The 19,838-nt window shown below is 43.7% G+C and overlaps 1 protein-coding gene across 5 annotated transcripts in view; it reads right to left on the reverse strand.

Moving 5' to 3' along the window:
* The window catches only part of SEC31B (SEC31 homolog B, COPII coat complex component), a 387,082-nt gene that overhangs the window by 100,601 nt on the left and 266,643 nt on the right, over positions 1-19,838 (reverse strand). For all 5 annotated transcript variants that reach the window (XM_073596586.1, XM_073596585.1, XM_073596584.1 and 2 more), the window contains one exon: positions 15,541-15,742. In XM_073596586.1, the coding sequence (XP_073452687.1) occupies positions 15,541-15,742 (202 nt within the window). The remainder of the gene's footprint in view (positions 1-15,540; positions 15,743-19,838) is intronic.

Below are 19,838 nucleotides of genomic sequence, written 5' to 3' on the forward strand. Positions count from 1 at the left end.
TCTGAAATCTCTTCAAAACCACCCAGGTTTGGTAATAAAACCTGCCGACAAGGGTGGTAATGTGGTGGTCATGGATGTTGCGGCATATGAAACCATGTGCCACAACATCCTTGACAACCCTGACTGGTATAGACCCATTTCACGTACACGTATTGAAAATTACGCTCGTGAATATTATGAACTTATCTTCTCCGCTTATCAGAAGGGAATTATAGACATCAACACCTGGAAATTCTTAAATGTCAAAGATCCAAGAGTACCTACGTTCTATGCCTTGCCCAAACTTCATAAGTCCTTAAAAAACCCTACCGGGCGTCCGATCGTATCAGGGTGTTCAAGTTTGACAGAAAATGCAAGTGCCCTGGTGGACAAATACTTGAACCCACATGTTCAGGCCCTTCCCTCCTATATACAGGACACAGTACACCTCCTCCGTATTTTGGAGGACTTACAGCTTCCAAAAGACACCTGGATGGTGGCATTAGATGTAGAGAGTCTGTATAACACCATACCTCATGGTACTGGCATCAAAGTCATCTCCAAACTGTTACAGGACAGAGGCCCCAGCTTTGAGGCATATAGTCATTTTGTAGTTGATCTCCTAAACTTCATCTTAACACGTAATCATTTCTTATTTGGTACTTCCCACTTCCTCCAGGTGCAAGGCGTGGCCATGGGCACTAAATGTGCGCCATCCTACGCCAATTTGTACCTGGGGGGGTGGGAAAAGGACTTGTTTTCCAATTGTGATCTAGTCGATTTCCTGTGCCACGTGATTTTGTGGCACAGGTATATAGACGATATTATCTTCTTTTGGTCCGGCACTCGAGAACACCTTTCAAGATTTGTGGATACTCTGGCAGTTAATTCATATAATCTTAAGTTCACAATGGAGTGTAGCCAGAAAAGGATTACTTTCCTTGACCTGGAAATACGACTGGACCCTGAAGGAAATCTTTCTTCATCCCTGTATCATAAAGAAACGTCAGGGAATACTATCTTACACGCTAATAGCGCTCATCCCAAATCACTGCTTAACAGTATCCCTTACAGCCAATATTTACGTATTAAACGGAACTGCACGGATGAAAAAGACTTCTTTGCGGCCTCACATGAACTTTATGAGAGACTAAAAAGAAGAGGGTATAGCCATAATCTGTTGAAGCAGGCCTTTAATAAAGTGAAAAAATTGGACCGCAGAAAACTGATATTTTCCACCAAAAAGAAGGACGGCTCTCAGCCGGTCCGGGTCATAACCCAATATTCCCAACATCATAAGGAGATGAGGGATATTTTGTATAAATTCTGGCCCCTCTTAACAGCAGATAACACTATTAAAAAATATATCCAGTCCCAGCCTCAAATCACCTACCGTCGTTCCCCGTCCCTACGGGACAAAGTTACGGCGAGTCACTATACACCCAAACCAGAGCTTCTTTCGACAGTGTTTGGCACATTTCCATGTGGCCACTGCGATATATGTGAGTTTGTTTATGATATACGCGAGAAACCGCTTCCAAAAGGCCAAACACACAAAATTAAACATAAGATCACGTGTCAAACTATCGGTGTAGTATACCTTGCCACATGTATATGTGGCAGTTATTATGTCGGTAAAACTAAACGCCAATTCTGTGTCAGGATCCGTGATCATATCAAACCTTTACTTAAAGGAAAAACCTCCACTTCTGTTAATCGACATATAGCACAGTACCATGACTCCAATCCCCACGTTGTGGGATTTACAGCACTGGAACACATCCTTGCACATGTGAGGGGTGGAGACATAGACCAAAAACTTCTTCAATTGGAAACTAAGTGGATACATATTTTGGAAGCTACTATATATCCTGGGCTTAATGAAAATATTAGTTTTAAACCTTTTCTATAGGGAGACCCTTTCAGGGGGCCGATAATTTTTCATCAATTTTTCACAATTTTCTTCTGTTCTCCTGAAGTTTTTGTATACATTTTTTATTTTTTCACTTTATACTTTCATTCCACAGTTTATTTATGTTTCTTCATTTTTTCCCCCCTTTTGCTTTTCCCCACGTGTGAGATAGCCATGTTGGATTAGGATACAGCTTTTTTCGTCTTCATTTAATCTTCCATTACTGCTTACATTATTGTACATGACTTACTTATATCCAGTATATATCCTCTCTTTTACCATGATATGTATACTACTGTATTAAGTGTATGCCTTGATTATAATCATTTTGTTTGTAGTTGATGGATATTCTGTGCTATTATTTGATGTTGCTTTTTGCGAGCTGTCGGGGTGATCGGTGTGGGCACATCCCGGGGACCTAGCCCCCTTCTATTTCTTCCTCCTTAGTTCTGTCCCAGTTTTTATTCATGCCGTGTGTGCAGGCGCTTCTTTGGGGCTTCATATATATCCCCGGCTTGTTCTCACCCACCTCCGCTTCCTTGTGCCCTGGTGGCACTCCTGCACCTCCGGATGCCTAGTCCCTTCTCCTTCTCTCCCCCCCCCCTTCCCTCCTCCCCCCCCCCTTCCAGTTTCTCAATTGCCTTCGGGCCCCTGTATTTCACAGTGGTAGGTGCGCACTCGATCTGGTGCTTTTAGCCTCCTGCGATAGATACACATAGCTGTATGGACACCCAAGGGCACTGGATTTTCCTCTGCCCGCCTTAGCCACGGCACACTGGAAATCAATACCATCTTCCAGGTATCACGCTGCTAGTTGCGGCGTCTGGATACTGCGGGCTGTCCGTGATGTGTTTACACATCACCATAGACACCACCGCAATGCTCTCTGGACCTTGTAGGCCTGGACGGAATTGCGATTGGCGCATGCGCAGTGGCTCCCCCTCGTCCGCTCACACGTGCGGTGACGTCAGACGCCGCTCGTGTGTGGGGGGCATAAGAACGCCAGCATCCCAGGCCAGTACACACGCCAGGGAAGTACAGGACACCGTTGCATTCACTGCCATCTGATCCGGTAGGTAGTTTTGCGGACCATCTGTGCTTGAGGTAGTTGGTTTATCTTTTCCACAGATTTATTTCATGTTGACATTGTCTCTTGTCCTTCAGCTTGCCTCATTTGGCGTTGTAACCGGCTGTAGGCTCTCTCTCAGTCCACTATTTCATTTCATATCTACTTAGTGGTAAGTGTTAAACTTACTCTGCTTATTGTTGGTCCTATCCACTTATTGACATAGTCATAGTGCAATCTGCAACTGCACTATTCTTTAGACAATATCATATGCCACAAAACTTCTCCTTTTCTATTTAACTTATAGAGATACCCTCTCTGCCGTTGTTGAACTCCCTTCAACATTGGCGACCTATTGGTGTCCTGTTATTCATTATAAAGAGTGTCTTTCCTATTGCTCCCTGCAGCTACCCATTGTGATCTTTTGTTGGAGGCCCTGCTCTGGAGGTGTGCGGCACCCTCCTGGTGATTTGCAGGTATATATTCTCCATCTCTAGAATGTCTGGTTGGGGGCCCTTGGCCATCTTGTGTCTGTGGGGTGGTCTCCTATGGCACTATTTGGTTGGTGGGGGTTGGTCTACCCTGATGGCTCGCAAACATGTGTACACTTATATCCTTTATATCTCTTTTGTATTTAATGTACCATCTGTCTTAGTATGTATATTGACTGTTATATTTCTCTCTATAGAGTGTACTGTAGCGCTTTAGGTATCAATAATCTGTCCCTGAGGAAGCCAATACTGGCGAAACATGTCGGGCATCTAAAATACCTACCCACTGCATTGGCCGCTACGCTTTTCAGGCCAAGTGATGTGAAGCTTGCTACAGATATGTTTTTAGCAATTATGCACACCATGTTTTTGTGATTCTATTGTCCATTTTTTAAACATTTTTGTCTAATAATAAAAATTATTTTTAACTTTAAAAATCGAATATACTGTGTTTCTCCTGGCACCGTCATAATCCCTGTATTCCCTTTCCTCTGGTTTGACTTTTTTGTTGCATGTTATCTTTAGTGCATGCCTAAAAATGAATGTTCTGAATTGAAAAGGCAGACTAAAACCTATTAATGCAACATTTTTTTTCATAAAATCATTCAATGTCATTTCAAGTTGTCTAGAAGCTTTGGGAGCAGGAGAGAACGTTTGGAAAGATGGACAGAGTAGTGAGCTGCCGTTTCTTTATTTGCTAATTTGCAGGCTCAGAGTGTTCCCTAGGCCAAACCGTACTGCACTGTAGGTCTGGGACCTGGGTATGCTCGGAAGTAAGCTGGTAAAAAATACCAACATTTTTGAAAAAAAAAAAAAAAAAAAACATGTTTTTCTTCGTTTCGGTTTTAATTTTTTTTTCATCATACTTACCTGTAAAATCCTTTTCTTTGAATACATCACGGGACACAGAGTTAGGCTATTATTCATTACCTACTGGGTTATACGCCATCTCTAGGTTATTGGACACTGGTAGACAGTCTTAGACAGGAAGTCCGCCCCTATATAACCCCTCCCCATACAGGAAGTACTTCAGTTTTGAAAAGAGGGGAGGGACCTCCGTGTCCCGTTATGAATTCAAAGAAAAGGATTTTTACAGGTAAGTATGATGAAAAAAAAAATCCTATTTTCTTTATCATACATCACGGGATACATAGTTGGGCTATTATTCATTACCTACTGGGACATCCCAGAGCAATAGCCTTGAGGGGAGGGAGACACCCTGCCAAACAAAAATAGCCATCAGACTTTAAATGGCAGCCTGTAGTACACTACAGCCGAAAGCCTAATTTTTGGCTGCTCTAACATCTACCTGATAAAATCTTGTGAATGCATGCACTAAAGACCAGGTAGCAACCTTACAAATCTGAGCCACAGATACCCGATGGCGAAAAGCCCAGGAGGTTCCTACACCCCTGGTAGAATGAGCTCTCACCCTGAAGGGAGGAGCCTTACGTTTCAGATCATAGGCCTGAATGACCAACTGGCAGACCCAATTAGCATTGGAAGCTGCCTGCACCTTCTTGTAAAACAAAAAAGGAGTCTGATCCTCGGATTTCCGCAGATCTAGACAAACTCTGACTGCCCGGACAATGTCCAAGGAATCCAGTCTCTCTTCCGCTGAACAATAGCCATCAGGAAGGCTAGCTTGCGTGACAGCAAGACTAATGGAATTTTCTTGATAGGCTCAAATGGTTGCTTCTGTAACACAGACAGCACCAAATTTAAGTCCCAAGGACACATAGGTGACCTAATGGGGGGAAGCAAACAAGTTGCCACCTGCATAAAGTTTCGGAGCAGCGAATGGGAGGCTAAAGGTCTTTGGAAGAATATCGACAGGGCCGAAATCTGACCTCCAATTGTGCTCAAAGCCAATCTGATTTCCACAGCCCACTGTAGAAAAGAGAGAATTCTGCCAATCACGTATTTCTGAGGATGCCATTTTCTGGCTTCACACCAAGCAATATAAGTCTTCCAGACCTTATAATAGGTCTTCCTAGTGACCGCTTTTCTAGCATTCACTAGGGTAGACACAACTGGTTCCAAGATGCCACGAAACTTCAGCACCCTGGCTTCAATAGCCATGCCGTCAAATTTAGAGACTGTAAATTGGGGTGAAATATAGGACCTGGAGACAGTAGATCGGAACGACACAGAAGCGTCCATGGCCCGTCTATTGCCAATCTCATGATCTCTGGGAACCAGGGCCTTCTGGGCCCGGCTAGTGCCACCAGAATGACTGGAACCTCCTCTCTCCAAATCCTGCACAAGAAAGGTGGAAAGAGAGGGATCGGGGGTGGGGGGGAGCATAAACCAGGGATATAAAAGGATTGAGAGTGTATCCCATAGAAAAAGCGGACTTTGTGGGCATATCACGAGGCAAAAAATAGTTTAAAATTTTCTTTCATTAACAATTAAAATGACAAAAGATAAAAACAACACCCTCAATTTGACAAGGTCAACAGATACCCAATATTCACAAATGTGGAAGTTGGATCCTAAGTAAGGAAGAATTGCATAGTAATTATTAAGGATCATATAACTTATGATCCAATCATTCCTCCACACATTGCTTGTCAACGCGTTCTGCACTTTTGTAGCTTCCTCAGGATAATACTGGGTAGGCTCTGATAAACCTTGGATCAAAGAGTGAGTACACCGCACATCACAGACTGCGACTCAGACCACATCTACGCTGGAGAACCAGCTTCAGATATACCAATCAAGATATATGTCCAAATTGACTGTACACCCTCCAAGGAAGCCCACACTTCCTGGGAGTCTCCAGTGCCAACAAGTAGAATCCAACAATGTCAAAGAAACTGGGAACGAGCACCCAAAGCCCACTGCCCATATCAGGTGTGGATATCAGGATTATATAACATCATATCTCTATCACTAAAAATGCTCCTATCCTGTGTTCACCGCTAAGTTTCCAAGCCTCATCCATCTACAAGGAGACCTTGCAGCAAGTTGTATAGTGTTTCACCGTGTTTAGGTTAGCTAGTAAAGCAAAACCCAATAGCCCTCTGTAGGGTAAAGGCACCAGGTTCTCCAGGGGTCAATGATACTGGTGTCCCCGCAATTGGACAATTGTGGGGACACCAGTATCCATGACCCCTGGAGAACCTATGCCTTTACCCTACAGAGGGCTATTGGGTATAGACTCTAGACTGATTATGTACCAGACATTGTATCTTGTGTATCACACAAATCAACCAATGTGTCAAAACCAAATGCAACATGATAGTTACCCCTGTACAAGTGATCAGGAATATACAGTAGCTTAGTGCAGTGTTACCTATAGCAGTCCCAGTTCCTATAAGCCAAACAAGCCTAGCCTACTGGTACGTAGCTGCCCCAGGAATGCCATGTTCACTGGCCAGGAAGTACAGCTGTCTGCACTGGATGGCTGGGACTGGTGTCTCACTGGAACATAGTCAGCGGGATGTGCAGATGGGTCAGTTCGGGTGCAGGTAGAAACATGATCTGCAAGCAGGCAAAGGATCAGTTCAGGAAACAGGCAGAAACGTTGTCATGAAACAGGCCAGGATTGGTACAGACAGCAGGCAGAGGCGACACTGCATTTGTGTGGCGGTGATCAGGAACACCATAACTGGTGTAGCGGTGATCAGGAACACCATAACTGGTGTGGCGGTGATCAGGAACACCATAACTGGTGTGGCGGTGATCAGGAACACCATAACTGGTGTGGCGGTGATCAGGAACACCATAACTGGTGTGGCGGTGATCAGGAACAATGGGCTCCATTCACAAAACCAGATCGCATGCGGAATGTAGGTGTCCAGACACATTTTCCCTAAATAATGCATGCGATCCAGAAACTGTCAATTCACTAAACCGTTCTGTGGTATTTACCACAAATGCTCTGTAAATACCGAATGAACAACGCATGAAACTAGTTAAACTCAATTCACAGAAGGAAAAAATTACCCATTTCAGCCCCGGAAGGTTTTATCCACTTAATGACCAGGCCATTTTTTGCTCTACGGCACTTCTTCTTGTCAGTGTATCTGCCTGCCTGTAGATGTACGGGTACACATATAAACTGACAGATCTGAAGGAGACCTGCATGGCACCAGTGATCTGATCGCTGGTCAATGCTTTACAGGCTCCAAAAGAAAAAAATAATAAATGCACTTTTTTTCTTACCTGCAAAAAACCTTAGTTAGACTTACCGGTAATGGTATTTCTATGAGCCTTTCAGGACCGCACCTTGGAGAGAGCGCAGCTACACCCTTCACAGGAAACACTGCCTTGACAATGCCCCTTTAAATGCAGTTGCTTCCACCATGCTATCAGTCGTCCTCGAGAATTCCTCCGACATGCTGGAACATATAAGCAGAGAAAACACCAACCACCAGAGATAATATATAAATACATATAATAAACAAGGGAGGGAAGTTGCTGCTGTTCTGAAAGGCTCATAGAAATACTGTTACCGGTAAGTAACTAAGGTTTTCTCACCTCGCCTTTCAGGACAGAATCTTGGAGATGATACCCGAGTACTTACTTAAGGGTGGGACCACAGCTTGTAAGACCTTCGTGCCAAAGGATTGATCCGAGGCAGAAAGCAGATCTAACCTGTAGTGCCTTATAAACTTGGAGAAGCTGGACCAAGTGGCTGCTTTACAGATCTGTTCTGGTGCTGCATCAGCCCTCTCTGCCCAGGAAGTCGCCACCACCCGTGTGGAATGGGGCATTATCCCCTCCGGAGGTTCTTTACCAACTGCCAGGTAAGCTTCTTTGATAGCCTGCTTTAGCCACCTTCCCAAAGTAATCTTGGAAGCGTTCGCACCTTTTCTTGTTCCTGTTGTCAGGATGAACAGGGCAGTAGATTTTCTGATGTTCTTTTTTACTTCCAGATATTTCAAGACATCTTCTGATGTCTAAGGTATGAAAGGACTCCTCTCCCGGACTGAAGGAAGCTGGACAGAATGTAGGTAGTATAATTTCTTGTGTACGGTGGAACGCTGTAGACACCTTTGGAAGAAAACCCAGGTCGGTCCTTAAAATTATTCTGTCTGAAAAACATCTTAGGAATAGCTGAGCATTAGATAGAGCATGAATCTCGCTAATTCTGTGGGCTGGAGTTATTGCTACCATGAGGATTGTTTTCAACGTAATCAATTCTATGGAGATATTATCCAAAGGTTCAAAAGGGGCTTTCGTGAGACCTTGAAGAACTAAAAGATAAATCATACTTCGACAATAACTTGATCGGCATAGGTCTACTCCTAGCTATAGCTTTGAAAAATCGAATTATCAACGGCTCTCTAGATAAGGTTTTCTCTAGAAACACCGACAGCGCTGCCACCTGCGCCTTGAGGGTGCTCGCTGCTAATCCCTTCTTCATTCCCTCATAAAGAAATTCTAGAATGGAAATTAAACGATTGAAATCAAAGTTTTTGCTGGAACACCAGGAGTTATAACACTTCCAGACTTCGAAATAAATTTACCTTTTTTGGTTACCTTTTTTTCTCCTTGATAAAAGGGTTTTGATAAGCTTTTGTGACAGGCTTCTGCTTCTTAGTAGGTCTTCCTCAGAAACCAAGCCATCAGGTTGAGAAATGTTGGGTCCAGATGATTCACGGTACCTTGACTCAGCAAGTCCCTCCTGACTGGTAATCTCCAGGGGGGCTTCGCTGATAAAAGTTTAGCAGAGCTGAAAACCAAAGTCTTTTTGGCCAAAAGGGTGCGATTAAAATCAGATCCGTGGATTTCACTATGAACTTCACTAGTACTCGTGGGAATAGTTAGAACGGGGGAAATCCTATTTGGGAGACAAAACATCCAACCCCATGGCCTGATCCTCTCTGTGGAGTAAAAAGAAGGCATGTGTCTTCGTATTTCTACGGTCCACAAAAAAATCTATTTGAGGAAGGGCCCCACTTCTCATGATCATCCAAAAGATCTCTTGATTTAATAACCACTCGGACTCCCTTATCCTCTTTCTGCTTATCTCTTGATTTAATAACCACTCGGACACCTTTATCCTCTTTCTGCTTAGAAGGTCCGCTAGGACATTTTCTGTGCCTATCATGTGCACTGCTGACAGTGAAGCTAGATTTGATTCTGCCCAGGATAGGATCTGATGTGCTAGCTCTATCAGTGCCTTTCTCCTTGTGCCGCCCTGTTTTGTCAGGTATAAAACTGCTGACATGTTGTCTGACAGCACCCGAACATGCTGATTTTCTAAGGACTGCCGGAAGAACAAAAGACTTAGTTGAATTACCCTTAGTTCTCTCCAGTTGGAGGACCTTCTGGCCTCCACCCTGGACCACTCGCCCTGGGCTGTTTGTTCTTCAAGTTGGACTCCCCACCCCCAGGCGCTTGCGTCCATTGTCACATGCTTGGTTGCTGAAAAGGTCCAAGGGAGACCCTCACAAGATTCCTTGGATCCTTCCACCACCACAAGGATCTTCTTGCTCTTGTAGAAATCTTGATCTTCTTTCCCATTGACTCATGGTGCGACCACTTCTTCTACGTATAGCCTGGCCCACTGTACTGCCAGAATAGCACCAGCACTGACATAGCCTTCCGTACAGATACTTCCAGGTTGGATTGTACTAGTTTTATGGCCAACTGAATTTTTCTTGCGCAAGAAAAATTCTCTGTTGTGTCGAGTCTATCTCATAACCTAGGAATCTTACTCACTGTGCTGGAACTAGATTTGATTTTTGTTGATTCAGGAGCCATCCCAAATTGTTTAGGTGTCTGAGTTATCTGTAGATTGTCTGTTAACGGAATTTTGGATTCTGCAAATAGTAGCAGATTGTCCAAATAATAGGGTAATAATAGGGTAAAATGGCGACCCCACTTAGCCTTAGGGGTTCCAAGGCTTCCGCCATTACCTTGGTAAAGATTCTGGGTGAGGAGCAAATGGTAGAGCCCTGAACTGTAGGTGCCATATTTTGTCTTGACCGCTAGCTGTAGAAATTTTTTGAGACGATCTTTTTTGAGGTCGATGGACACCATGAAACAATTGGGAATGAGCAGATTCCTTAGAGAAAAGATCGCGTCCATCCAAAATCTTTTGTACCGATTGATCTGTTTAGGATTTTCAAATTCAGGATCAGCCGAAATTTTCCCGAAGGTTTTCTGGCTAGAAATATGTGAGAATAAAAGCCTTCCCCCTCTTGTTTCCTAGGGGCCTGAATGATAACCTCCTGTTGAATCAGTTCCCTTAAAAAAAAAACGTTATGGCCAGGACTTTCTCTTGGTCCTTTGGAAGATTGGTTATATAAAACCTGTTTGGGGAGCCCGGGAAAATTCCAGATTGTAACCCCAACTGACGATGTTTCGTACGAATGGGTTTGTTGTTGCCTCCTCCCACTGTGGTAGGAAGGCTTGCAGCCTTCCCCCCACTGGAAGGTGGTCTTCATTGCTCTTTTGCTCCTGGTTTTGGAGGCCTGAATAGCACGTCCCCTCTACCTCTTCCCCTCTGGGGGAACCATGGTCTCTTCTGGCTTTGGTCTTTTTCCTTTTGGGACTGTGAAAAAGGACAAAAAATTCTGTCAAAACGCTCTTTTGCTTAGTCGGAAAGGCCTTCTTATCTGCTGTCCTGTCCAGGACAGTTTCCAATTCTGGGCCAAACAGTAAGTCTCCTGCAAAGGGAATTCCACATAGTTTCACCTTTAATGCAGAGTCTCCTGACCAGGTCTTGAGTCATAAAGCCCTCCGGGCTGAATTTATAAGAGCTGACGATCTTGCTGACACCCTGATGGATTCTGCTGAGGCGACCGCCATGGATTTTATTGCTTTTAATAGTGTAGGAAAGGACACAAGTAAATCCTTTCTTGAGGTACTGGCCTCAACATGCCACTTTAACTGCTCAACCCAGCATTCAAGATTGCTAGCGACCATTGTAGAAGTCATTGCCGGCTTTAAATTGGACAGGGATGAGTCCCAAGCTTTCTTCAGCAAGGAGTCTGCCCTCCGTGTCCATGGCATCTTTGAGTATTCCCATGTCCTCAAACGCTAGGTCTGTTTGTCTCGAGACCTGCAAGAAGGCAGCATTAATCTTCGGTTTCTTCTTCCAGACCAAAGATTCGTCCTCCTCGAAGGGAAACCTTCCTTCGAGGGACTTTGAAAAGAACTGGCCCTGTTCTGGGTCCTTCCACTCCTTCTTGACCGTCTCTGATAGTACTTTATGGACAGTCTCCTTTAGTCCTTTTATCGTGTATTGATAACTGTGCCTTCTCTTCTTGAATATCAAGGGTGGTATAAATTGCCTTCAAGAGCTCATCTACTTCTTCTAAGGACAATTTGTAACGGGAGGCCCTCACCTCCTCTTCTCACTCATCTTTCTCTGAACCCAGCGTAGAAGGAAGGATGCTTTCTTTTCTTCCTCTGCCATCCACCTCAAAAGAGATTGAGAGTGAATCAGAGGATAGGAGCGGGAGCTCTGTTGCTGACCTGACTCCTGACCCGGCTGTTCTTCAGCAGAGAGCGTACATACCCTAAGGTTTCCGCAGGCTCTTTACTTATGAGAAGAGGCGTTCTTTACATTGTTGTGTGGATTCCTCATTCACTAACCCTGCAATACATGTTCTGCAGCGTGGCATAGGCCAGGAGTCCCTCAGCGGATTCTTACAAGAGGGGCATTTTCTCCCAGAAGGACCTCTCTGATTTGGTGGTGGCTTTAACCTGTAAAGAACACAAGAAAAAACAACCCCCCCACCTCCTAGGATAGGGTAGGAGCTTTTAACAAAACAAAAAAAACCTGTGCAAAAAACCAAACAGGTGCCACCAGAGAGACAGAGAGAGAAACCTAGGAAAAAAAACACCCCTTTTTTCCCTGTAATATAAAGCTACCCCATCCTGCTGTACTGCTAACAGAACATTAACCTTAGCACACAGAAGAGGCTTCCCTTGGAAGGACAACATATCCACAAACAAAACACCCAGTGAGTAAGCATTAGAGGCACCTGTGTACCTCTCTTACCTGGGCCTGACTGGTGCACGGGGCGCCTGCTTCCTCCCCAACCACTGCTGAATCTTACTCTTCCATTGCAGAGCGTGCAGCAGTTTGACGCCATTCTGACTGTTTAAAAAGAAAACCTTCCGGCGTCCCCTCGAGGACCGGAAAGGACGCACCAGCCTCTGACCCACCTGTTCCTCCTGCATTCTAGCGCCCGGAACGACTTGCCGCACGCCGGAAGTCCTGCTCACCGGAATGACGTCACTCGCCTTCCGGGACTCAGATTCGACATGCCGAGAGCTCTAAACTCTCTCAACATGCACGCTGCCTGCACACCCGTGGCCTTAGGGCACACAGGCGAGTCCTCCCTGCGTGGCCATTACTCCTATGAGCTGGTGAAGGAAGAAAGCACCGGAGCAACCCCTTCCCCTGCGTGGTCGGTGCTGGGCCACGATTATGCCTGGAGGTACTGCCAACCCCTCTCTCTGAGAGCAATCCTTGGAGAAAGCGCAGCCCCCACCAGTTCCCCAGCAGTGCTTCCACCATGGTGGAGGAAACACTAAGACTTATGACATGGTGGAACCAGCTGCATTTAAAGGGGCATTGTCACACCAGTGTTTCCTGCGAAGGGTGGAGCTGCGCTCTCTGCAGGGTGCTGTCCTGAAAGGCGAGGTGAGAAAAATTTGCATTTATTATTTTTTCCTAAAAGGTGAACTTATCCTTTAACAACCAATGAACCATCAGCTGTCATCAATAAGGGGACATATAGTGGCAGCAATAAATCCTTTACCCCCACTAGACCCTTTGCTTGGGCCAGCTAACAGTGGGCAATAGATCCCCCTTACCAATGGCAAATTACCATCTGAAAGGAAACATACAAAGATATTAAATAGATTGCATAATAAACAGAATGCACCTTCTTGTAAATATACTAGAATATTACACAGGGCTTATAAAAATCAATCTCAAATCAATTTGAACAAAACACGGCACACACTACATACAAGTGGATATAAAAAGTCTACACAACCCTGTTAAAATGTCAGGTTTCTGTGATGTAAAAAAAAAATGAGACAAAGATAAATAATTTCAGAACTTTTTCCACCTTTAATGTGACCTATAAACTGTACAACTCAGTTGAACAACAAACTGAAATTTTTTTTAGGTGGAGGGAAGTAAAAATAAAAAAAATAAAATAAGATGATTGCATTAGTGTGCACACCCTTAAACTAATACTTTGTTGAAGCACCTTTTGATTTCATTACAGCACTCAGTCTTTTGGGTATGAGTCTATCAGCATTGCAAATTTGACTTGGCAATATTTGCCCACTCTTCTTTGCAAAAACACTCCGAATCTGTCAGATTGCAAGGGCATCTCCTGTGCACAGCCCTCTTCTTCAGATAACCCCTACAGATTTTCAATCGGATTCAGGTCTAGGTCATTCCAAAACGTTAATCTTCTTCTGGTGAAGCCATTCCTTTGTTGATTTGGATGTATGCTTTAGGTCGTTGTCATGCTGAAAGATGAAGTTCCTCTTCATGTTCAGCTTCCTAGCAGAAGCTTGAAGATTTTGTGCCCATATTGACTGGTATCTGGAACTGTTCATAAATTTCCTCTACCTTGACTAAGGCCCCTGTTCCAGCTGAAGAAAAAGAGCCCCAATGCATGATGCTGCCACCACCATGCTTAACTGTGGGTATGGGCTTCTTTTGGTGATGTGCAGTTGTTTTTGCGCCAAACATATCTCTTGGAATTATGGACAAAAAGTTCAACCTTGGCTTCATCAGGCCATAACACATTTTCCCATATGCTTTTGGGAGACTTCAGATGTGTTTTTGCAAAATGTAGCCAGGCTTGGATGTTTTTCTTTGTAAGAAAAGGCTTCCGTCTTGCCATAGCCCAGACATATGAAGAATATGGTCGATTGTTGTCACATCTACCACACAGTCACTACTTGCCAGATATTCCTGCAAATCCTTTAATGTCGCTGTAGGCCTCTTGGCAGCCTCCCTAACCAGTTTTCTTGTCTTTTTATCAATTTTGGAGGGACGTCCATTTCTTGGTAATGTCACCGTTGTGCCATATTTTCTACACTTGATGACTGTCTTCACTGTGTTTGATGGTATATCTAATGCCTTGGAAATTCTTTTTTACACTCTTCTCCTGACAGATACCCTTTAACAATGAGATCCCTCTGATGCTTTGGAAGCTCTCTGTGGACTATGGTTTTTGCTTTAGGATGCGACTTAGAAAATGTCAGGAAAGACCTACTAGAACAGTTGAACTTTATTTAGGGTTAATCAGAGGCACTTTAAACGATGGCAGGTGTCTACTGACTCCTATTTAACATGAGTTTCAATGTGATTGCTTAATTCTGAACACCGCTACATCCCCAGTAATAAGAGGATGTGCACACTTATGCAACCACATTATTTTCGTTTTTTTATTTTTACTTCCCCCCTAAAAGATTTCAGTTTGTTTTTCAATTGAGTTGTACAGTTTATAGGTCACATTAAAGGTGGAAAAAGTTCCGAAATTATTTATCTTAGTCTCATTTTTTTACATCACAGAAACCTGACATTTTAACAGGGGTATGAAGAGTTTTTATATCCATTGTATAAAAACAAGGGGAAACCACACCAATGTCTTAGCATGTTTCATGATCACCAACAACATGGTGTCCCCTGCCTGTGGATGGACCAGAAGAATGTGGCGGCCATAACAGAATTCACAGAAACATCACTTGATACCCGGAACCTAAATGGCTCAACACATCTGTGCAGTCAAATAAATCTTTTTCTGACGATCCATGTAATAAACAAACCTGTAGGATCGTGCAGGTTTTTACATTTTAGGAACAGTTCTAAATATGGAAAGGAGGACCCTCACCTTGCCAACATCCAATAATGACGAGAAAAAAAAAAAAAAAAAAACAGTTCTAAATAGTTTCCCCATTCAGGAGACAAGTGAACAAAGTCAGCAAAGGACTTATGAAAAAATGAGCACCAACCAAAGTGTGCACCTTAGCTTCCTGTGTAAGTATCCTAGATCATACCAACTTATCGCTGTCAATAACACAATGGCCTTGGTTTCAGAATAGTATTTTTACCTATTTTCACCTACTTACCTAAACCATTTGAATATTCTCACCTGGTACTGATTGTGACTGTTGTGCTGGGTAAGGCGGCCAGGCTCCAGCCCTTGGGTAGGCATTAGAATGTGGCACAGAGACAGGTTGGAATGGAACGGATGGAGGGGGACCCACTGTTGTATGCATTGGTTGCGGCATAAATACAGAAGGCACTGGTGGCTGAGGTGGGATTCCAGTGCTAGCTGGAGGTTTGGATGAAGCCTACAAATTCAGAAAAAAAATTAATGAATGCGTTCCAACAATTGTCTACCCAGTTTCAAAACTAGATGATGAGATACAGTATATTAAATATGATTTATTTGCCCTCAAAACACCAATAGGGTCTATGTCGACAGACTTTAGGCTTATGTTTGCATCTATCTGAGAGGCTTCTAAGATCATTCAATTCAGAGACAGATGCCATTTCATTTGCAGTTGATATCATTCTGACTTGCATTTGATGCTTCAAGCGGGTTTTGCATTCCTATAGGCTCGTACAGAAATGCAAAACCATCTGATGGAAACAAAAGCCTGCAACAAAGTCTCTTTAGAAGATTAAAAAAAGAATGTTTATACTTGACTATAAAATCCTTTTCTCGGGGTTCACTGAGGGACACAGAAACCCTCAGGTTATATACTGCTGCCTACAAGAGTATTGGTCACTGGCAAACCAAAAACTGTAGTCCAGCCCAGGATAACCCCTCCTACTACCATTATTTATACCTTTGTTTTGTAACAAAGAAGTACCAAAAGCATGATCATAAACACAGAGTAATGGGACCTGTGTCTCACAATGGGCTCCAAGAAAAAGATTTTTTCTAGTCCATTAGGGGACAACAGAAGTCTTTCGCCTTTGAGATATCCAAAAACAATTCCACTCAACAGGACAATTAAACCCTAACAGACCCAAGAAGAAGCAATAAAATTACCGGTGACTGCCTGCAGCTCAAGGAGCAATCTAAAAGGACCTTACGCCTGAAACTGGCATCAGATGAGGCTGAAATATCCATGCGGTAAGACCTAAGAGAACACGTTATTAGCAGACCAGGTGGCAGCCTTGTAAATCTGGAAAACATACTTGATGTAGAAAAGTACAAGAACTCCTCACAGATATAGTAGAGTGCTCCTTGACAGAAAAGAACCTGATCCACATTCCAAAAACAGAGGAAAATTCCTGTTTGGTGCATTGGAGCCAGACAGAGGGACAGAAAAACAATGTTCTTAATGAGAAGATGAAATGCAGAAACTGCTTTAGGCAAGAATGACGTTCTGGGCCTAAGCATTACCTTGCAATTTTGCAAAGTAACAAAGGGTTCCTTGAAAGCACACATCTTGCAGAAGTGACGGCTGTAGGTAAAAATGTGAAAGCTTGGTATACAACCACTTTAAGTGTTACTTCACAGTAGCGCAACAAACAATAGCGAAAAACCATTGTTTCAATTAGCCCTCTGCCAAGGGAAAACAACTCCTCAGATCTCAATGCCTCCATTACCATGGGTGGGCTAACACGTGTATCAATCTGTAATGACTCCTTTGATATTAATCCACTCCGCTTTTCCACCCTTCTTATGACATATGGTCTTGTCCACATGTTTATAGAGAAGAAAAGAAAGGAGGGGCTTTGCTAGTGTAATATTGTCACCACTATATCATTTCATTAAAAACACTCTTCACTTTACTCACATGTATAAAATCTTTCAACAAGCATTGTACAGATAATCACAGAACGGTAGCATTCCCAAACTGTCTCACCACCTCCACGCTGGCTCCGACCGCTGTAGGGAGACGCCACTTGTTCTCAACAGCGCCAATACGTCACTTCTGGTTGCCGTGTAATTACACTGATGCATTTCATCACTTCCGATTTAGTCACAGGAGGGCTAACAGGGTGGTGAGACAGTTTGGGAACGCTACCGTTCTGTGATTATCTATACAATGCTTGTTGCAAGATTTTATACATGCGAGTGTAGTGAAGAGCGTTTTTAAGTAAATTATATAATAGTGAAAATATTACACTAGTGGAGCCCTTCCTTTCTTTTCTTTTCTATATACCCGTGGAAAACACCATATGTCATAAGAAACTCGGAAAAGCGGAGAGAATTATTACGAAAGGAGTCATCACAGATTAATATGCGTGTTAAGAATACTCATGAGAATGAGTTGAGGAAAGAGTTGAAAAAGCAGGAGCAAAGGAAATTCAATGCCTTAGGAGTGTAAATCATCCAAGAACTAGAAACAGCACTTGTAGATGCAACAGACTGACCAGCTAGTTTCAGAGTATGGTGCACTGTATCAATAAGGGTTAAAAAGGTTTCCCTTAATATTAGTATAGCAGTAGACAGACTCTTCAGGGGCAAGCTCAACAATCAAGGACGGTAGCAACACCTCATCAGACAGAACCTCGGTTGCCAATGACTCTCTTCCTGTTAGGACCGTGAGCAAGCCAGATTTAGGATCTGCAGGACAAGATGCTTGAGGCCTCTGTAGTCAAATAACAGGGCGATTTAGGGAAAAAAAAAGTCTTGCATGACTGTAATAAAAACAAACTACATCACCTTGCCCTAGTGCAGGGTCAAAATTACTGGTTAAATCCACCAGCTTGGTGAAAGTCTCTTGCCAGTTACCAAGTAAAAATATGCCTTTCAAATATGATGGTAGACCTGGTGGGAAGTAGAGTTCCTAGCCTCTAGCATCGTGAGAGTCCCTGATTCAGATATGCCCCTGTCCTGCTCAGGACCTGGGCTTCTACAGCCTGACCATTAAAGCCAGTGACCATGAAACAAGGTGGTAAATTAGACATTTGGACAGAAAATGTAGTCAATATAAAGTGCCCATGCAGCATCTGCTGAGAGTCTGATTAGGTGCCACATCTACCTGGGACCATCTGGAGATATATGAGGATTACCAAAATTACCTTCCCTCTTTATCCTGCAGAGCAGATGAAGGAGGAGTTTCAGGAGGAGAAAGGCTGTACTGATACCACAGAGCCACCAGAGCATCCATGAATTCTGTCAGAGAATCCCTGTACAAAACCTGTCCAGTTTGCTATTAAACTTGGGAGGTCCATATTCAGTTTCTCCCATCTTTGATACAGGTCCTAAAACACCTCTTGATCTAGGAGCTGCTGACTGAGGTAGTCTGCCTACCAATCATCCATGCCTGGGATGTAGATGGTTAACAAGGCTGGGATATGAAGTTCCACCAAGAACAGGATCTCTTCTACCTCTTCCCAGGGTGAGACTTCTGGTTCCTCCCTGATGGCTGATGCAAACCACTGCTGTGGCGTTATCCGGCTAAGTTCAAATAAGAATAAGTCGAGGTGTCCAGTGTTGCAGGAGAAACCAAATTGGTCAAAGCTGGACAAAGCCTGAACTAAAAAGTCTAATTCTGGGAGCTGGAAGTTTGAAGCTTCTCCTGGGTAAAAAAAACTCTTGAGCAGTGTGTATCGAATGAGCCAGATACTCCAAGCAATGGGTTTATTTTAGTGCTGGCTTCTGCAGGTTCAAGATCCAAACCTTTGCTAGGTCTGGATGGTTCAGTCTATGATGTCGGCCAGAACCTGTGCAGACTTGTCCCTTAAAATGGGGTTGTCCAGATATACCACAATCAGAATGCTCTGGAAGAGTAGTAAGGCTAGCACAATGGACAGCATCTTGGTGAATACACGTGGTGCAGAAGCCAGGCCAAATGGTAGGACACAGACAGAAGTGCTGAGGGACCCATAGCAAAAGGAATGAATTGCTGATGTGCTGGAAAAAATAGGGATATGCAAGTATGCATCCTTGATGTTTACAGAGGCCAGATGAAGGAAGGCTGTGACAAACCTTGCATATTCTATGCTGAATATATGGGCCCAAATTAAAACATTTAGGGCCTTGAGATCCAAGATGGGGAAGATTGCCCCTTTTGATTTGGGAACTGCGGACAGGTTGGCTGCTCTGCACCCGTGGATAAGTGTGAAAGCAACCTAATAGTTGTTACCCCTTTTAAAGGTGCTAATTGCCCATTACAAAAGCAATTATGCCAAGTGTTTGTGTTGTTTAATACACTGACCTTTTCCTCTTGCAGCTGCTGCTGGCATTGCTCTCCAGGCTGCTAGTAAGGATTAGAGGTAGAGTGCACTTGTTATCACTCTTCCTGCTCTCTCTGCTGCCAGTGCCAGCTCACTGCACTCTGGGATGGCCGGTCGACAAGCCTAGAATGCCAACCCTAGGCATGTGTTTTGAGGTTGAAGGCCACATCAGAGGGCTCCATGGGCCAAGGTTTTGGCACCCCTGCTTTACAATAAATGCTAAGGAAACACTGACCCAGTTATAAA

The sequence above is a fragment of the Aquarana catesbeiana genome, linkage group LG08 (genome assembly GCF_042186555.1).
Source record: "Aquarana catesbeiana isolate 2022-GZ linkage group LG08, ASM4218655v1, whole genome shotgun sequence".
In the NCBI taxonomy this organism is placed as follows: domain Eukaryota; kingdom Metazoa; phylum Chordata; class Amphibia; order Anura; family Ranidae; genus Aquarana; species Aquarana catesbeiana.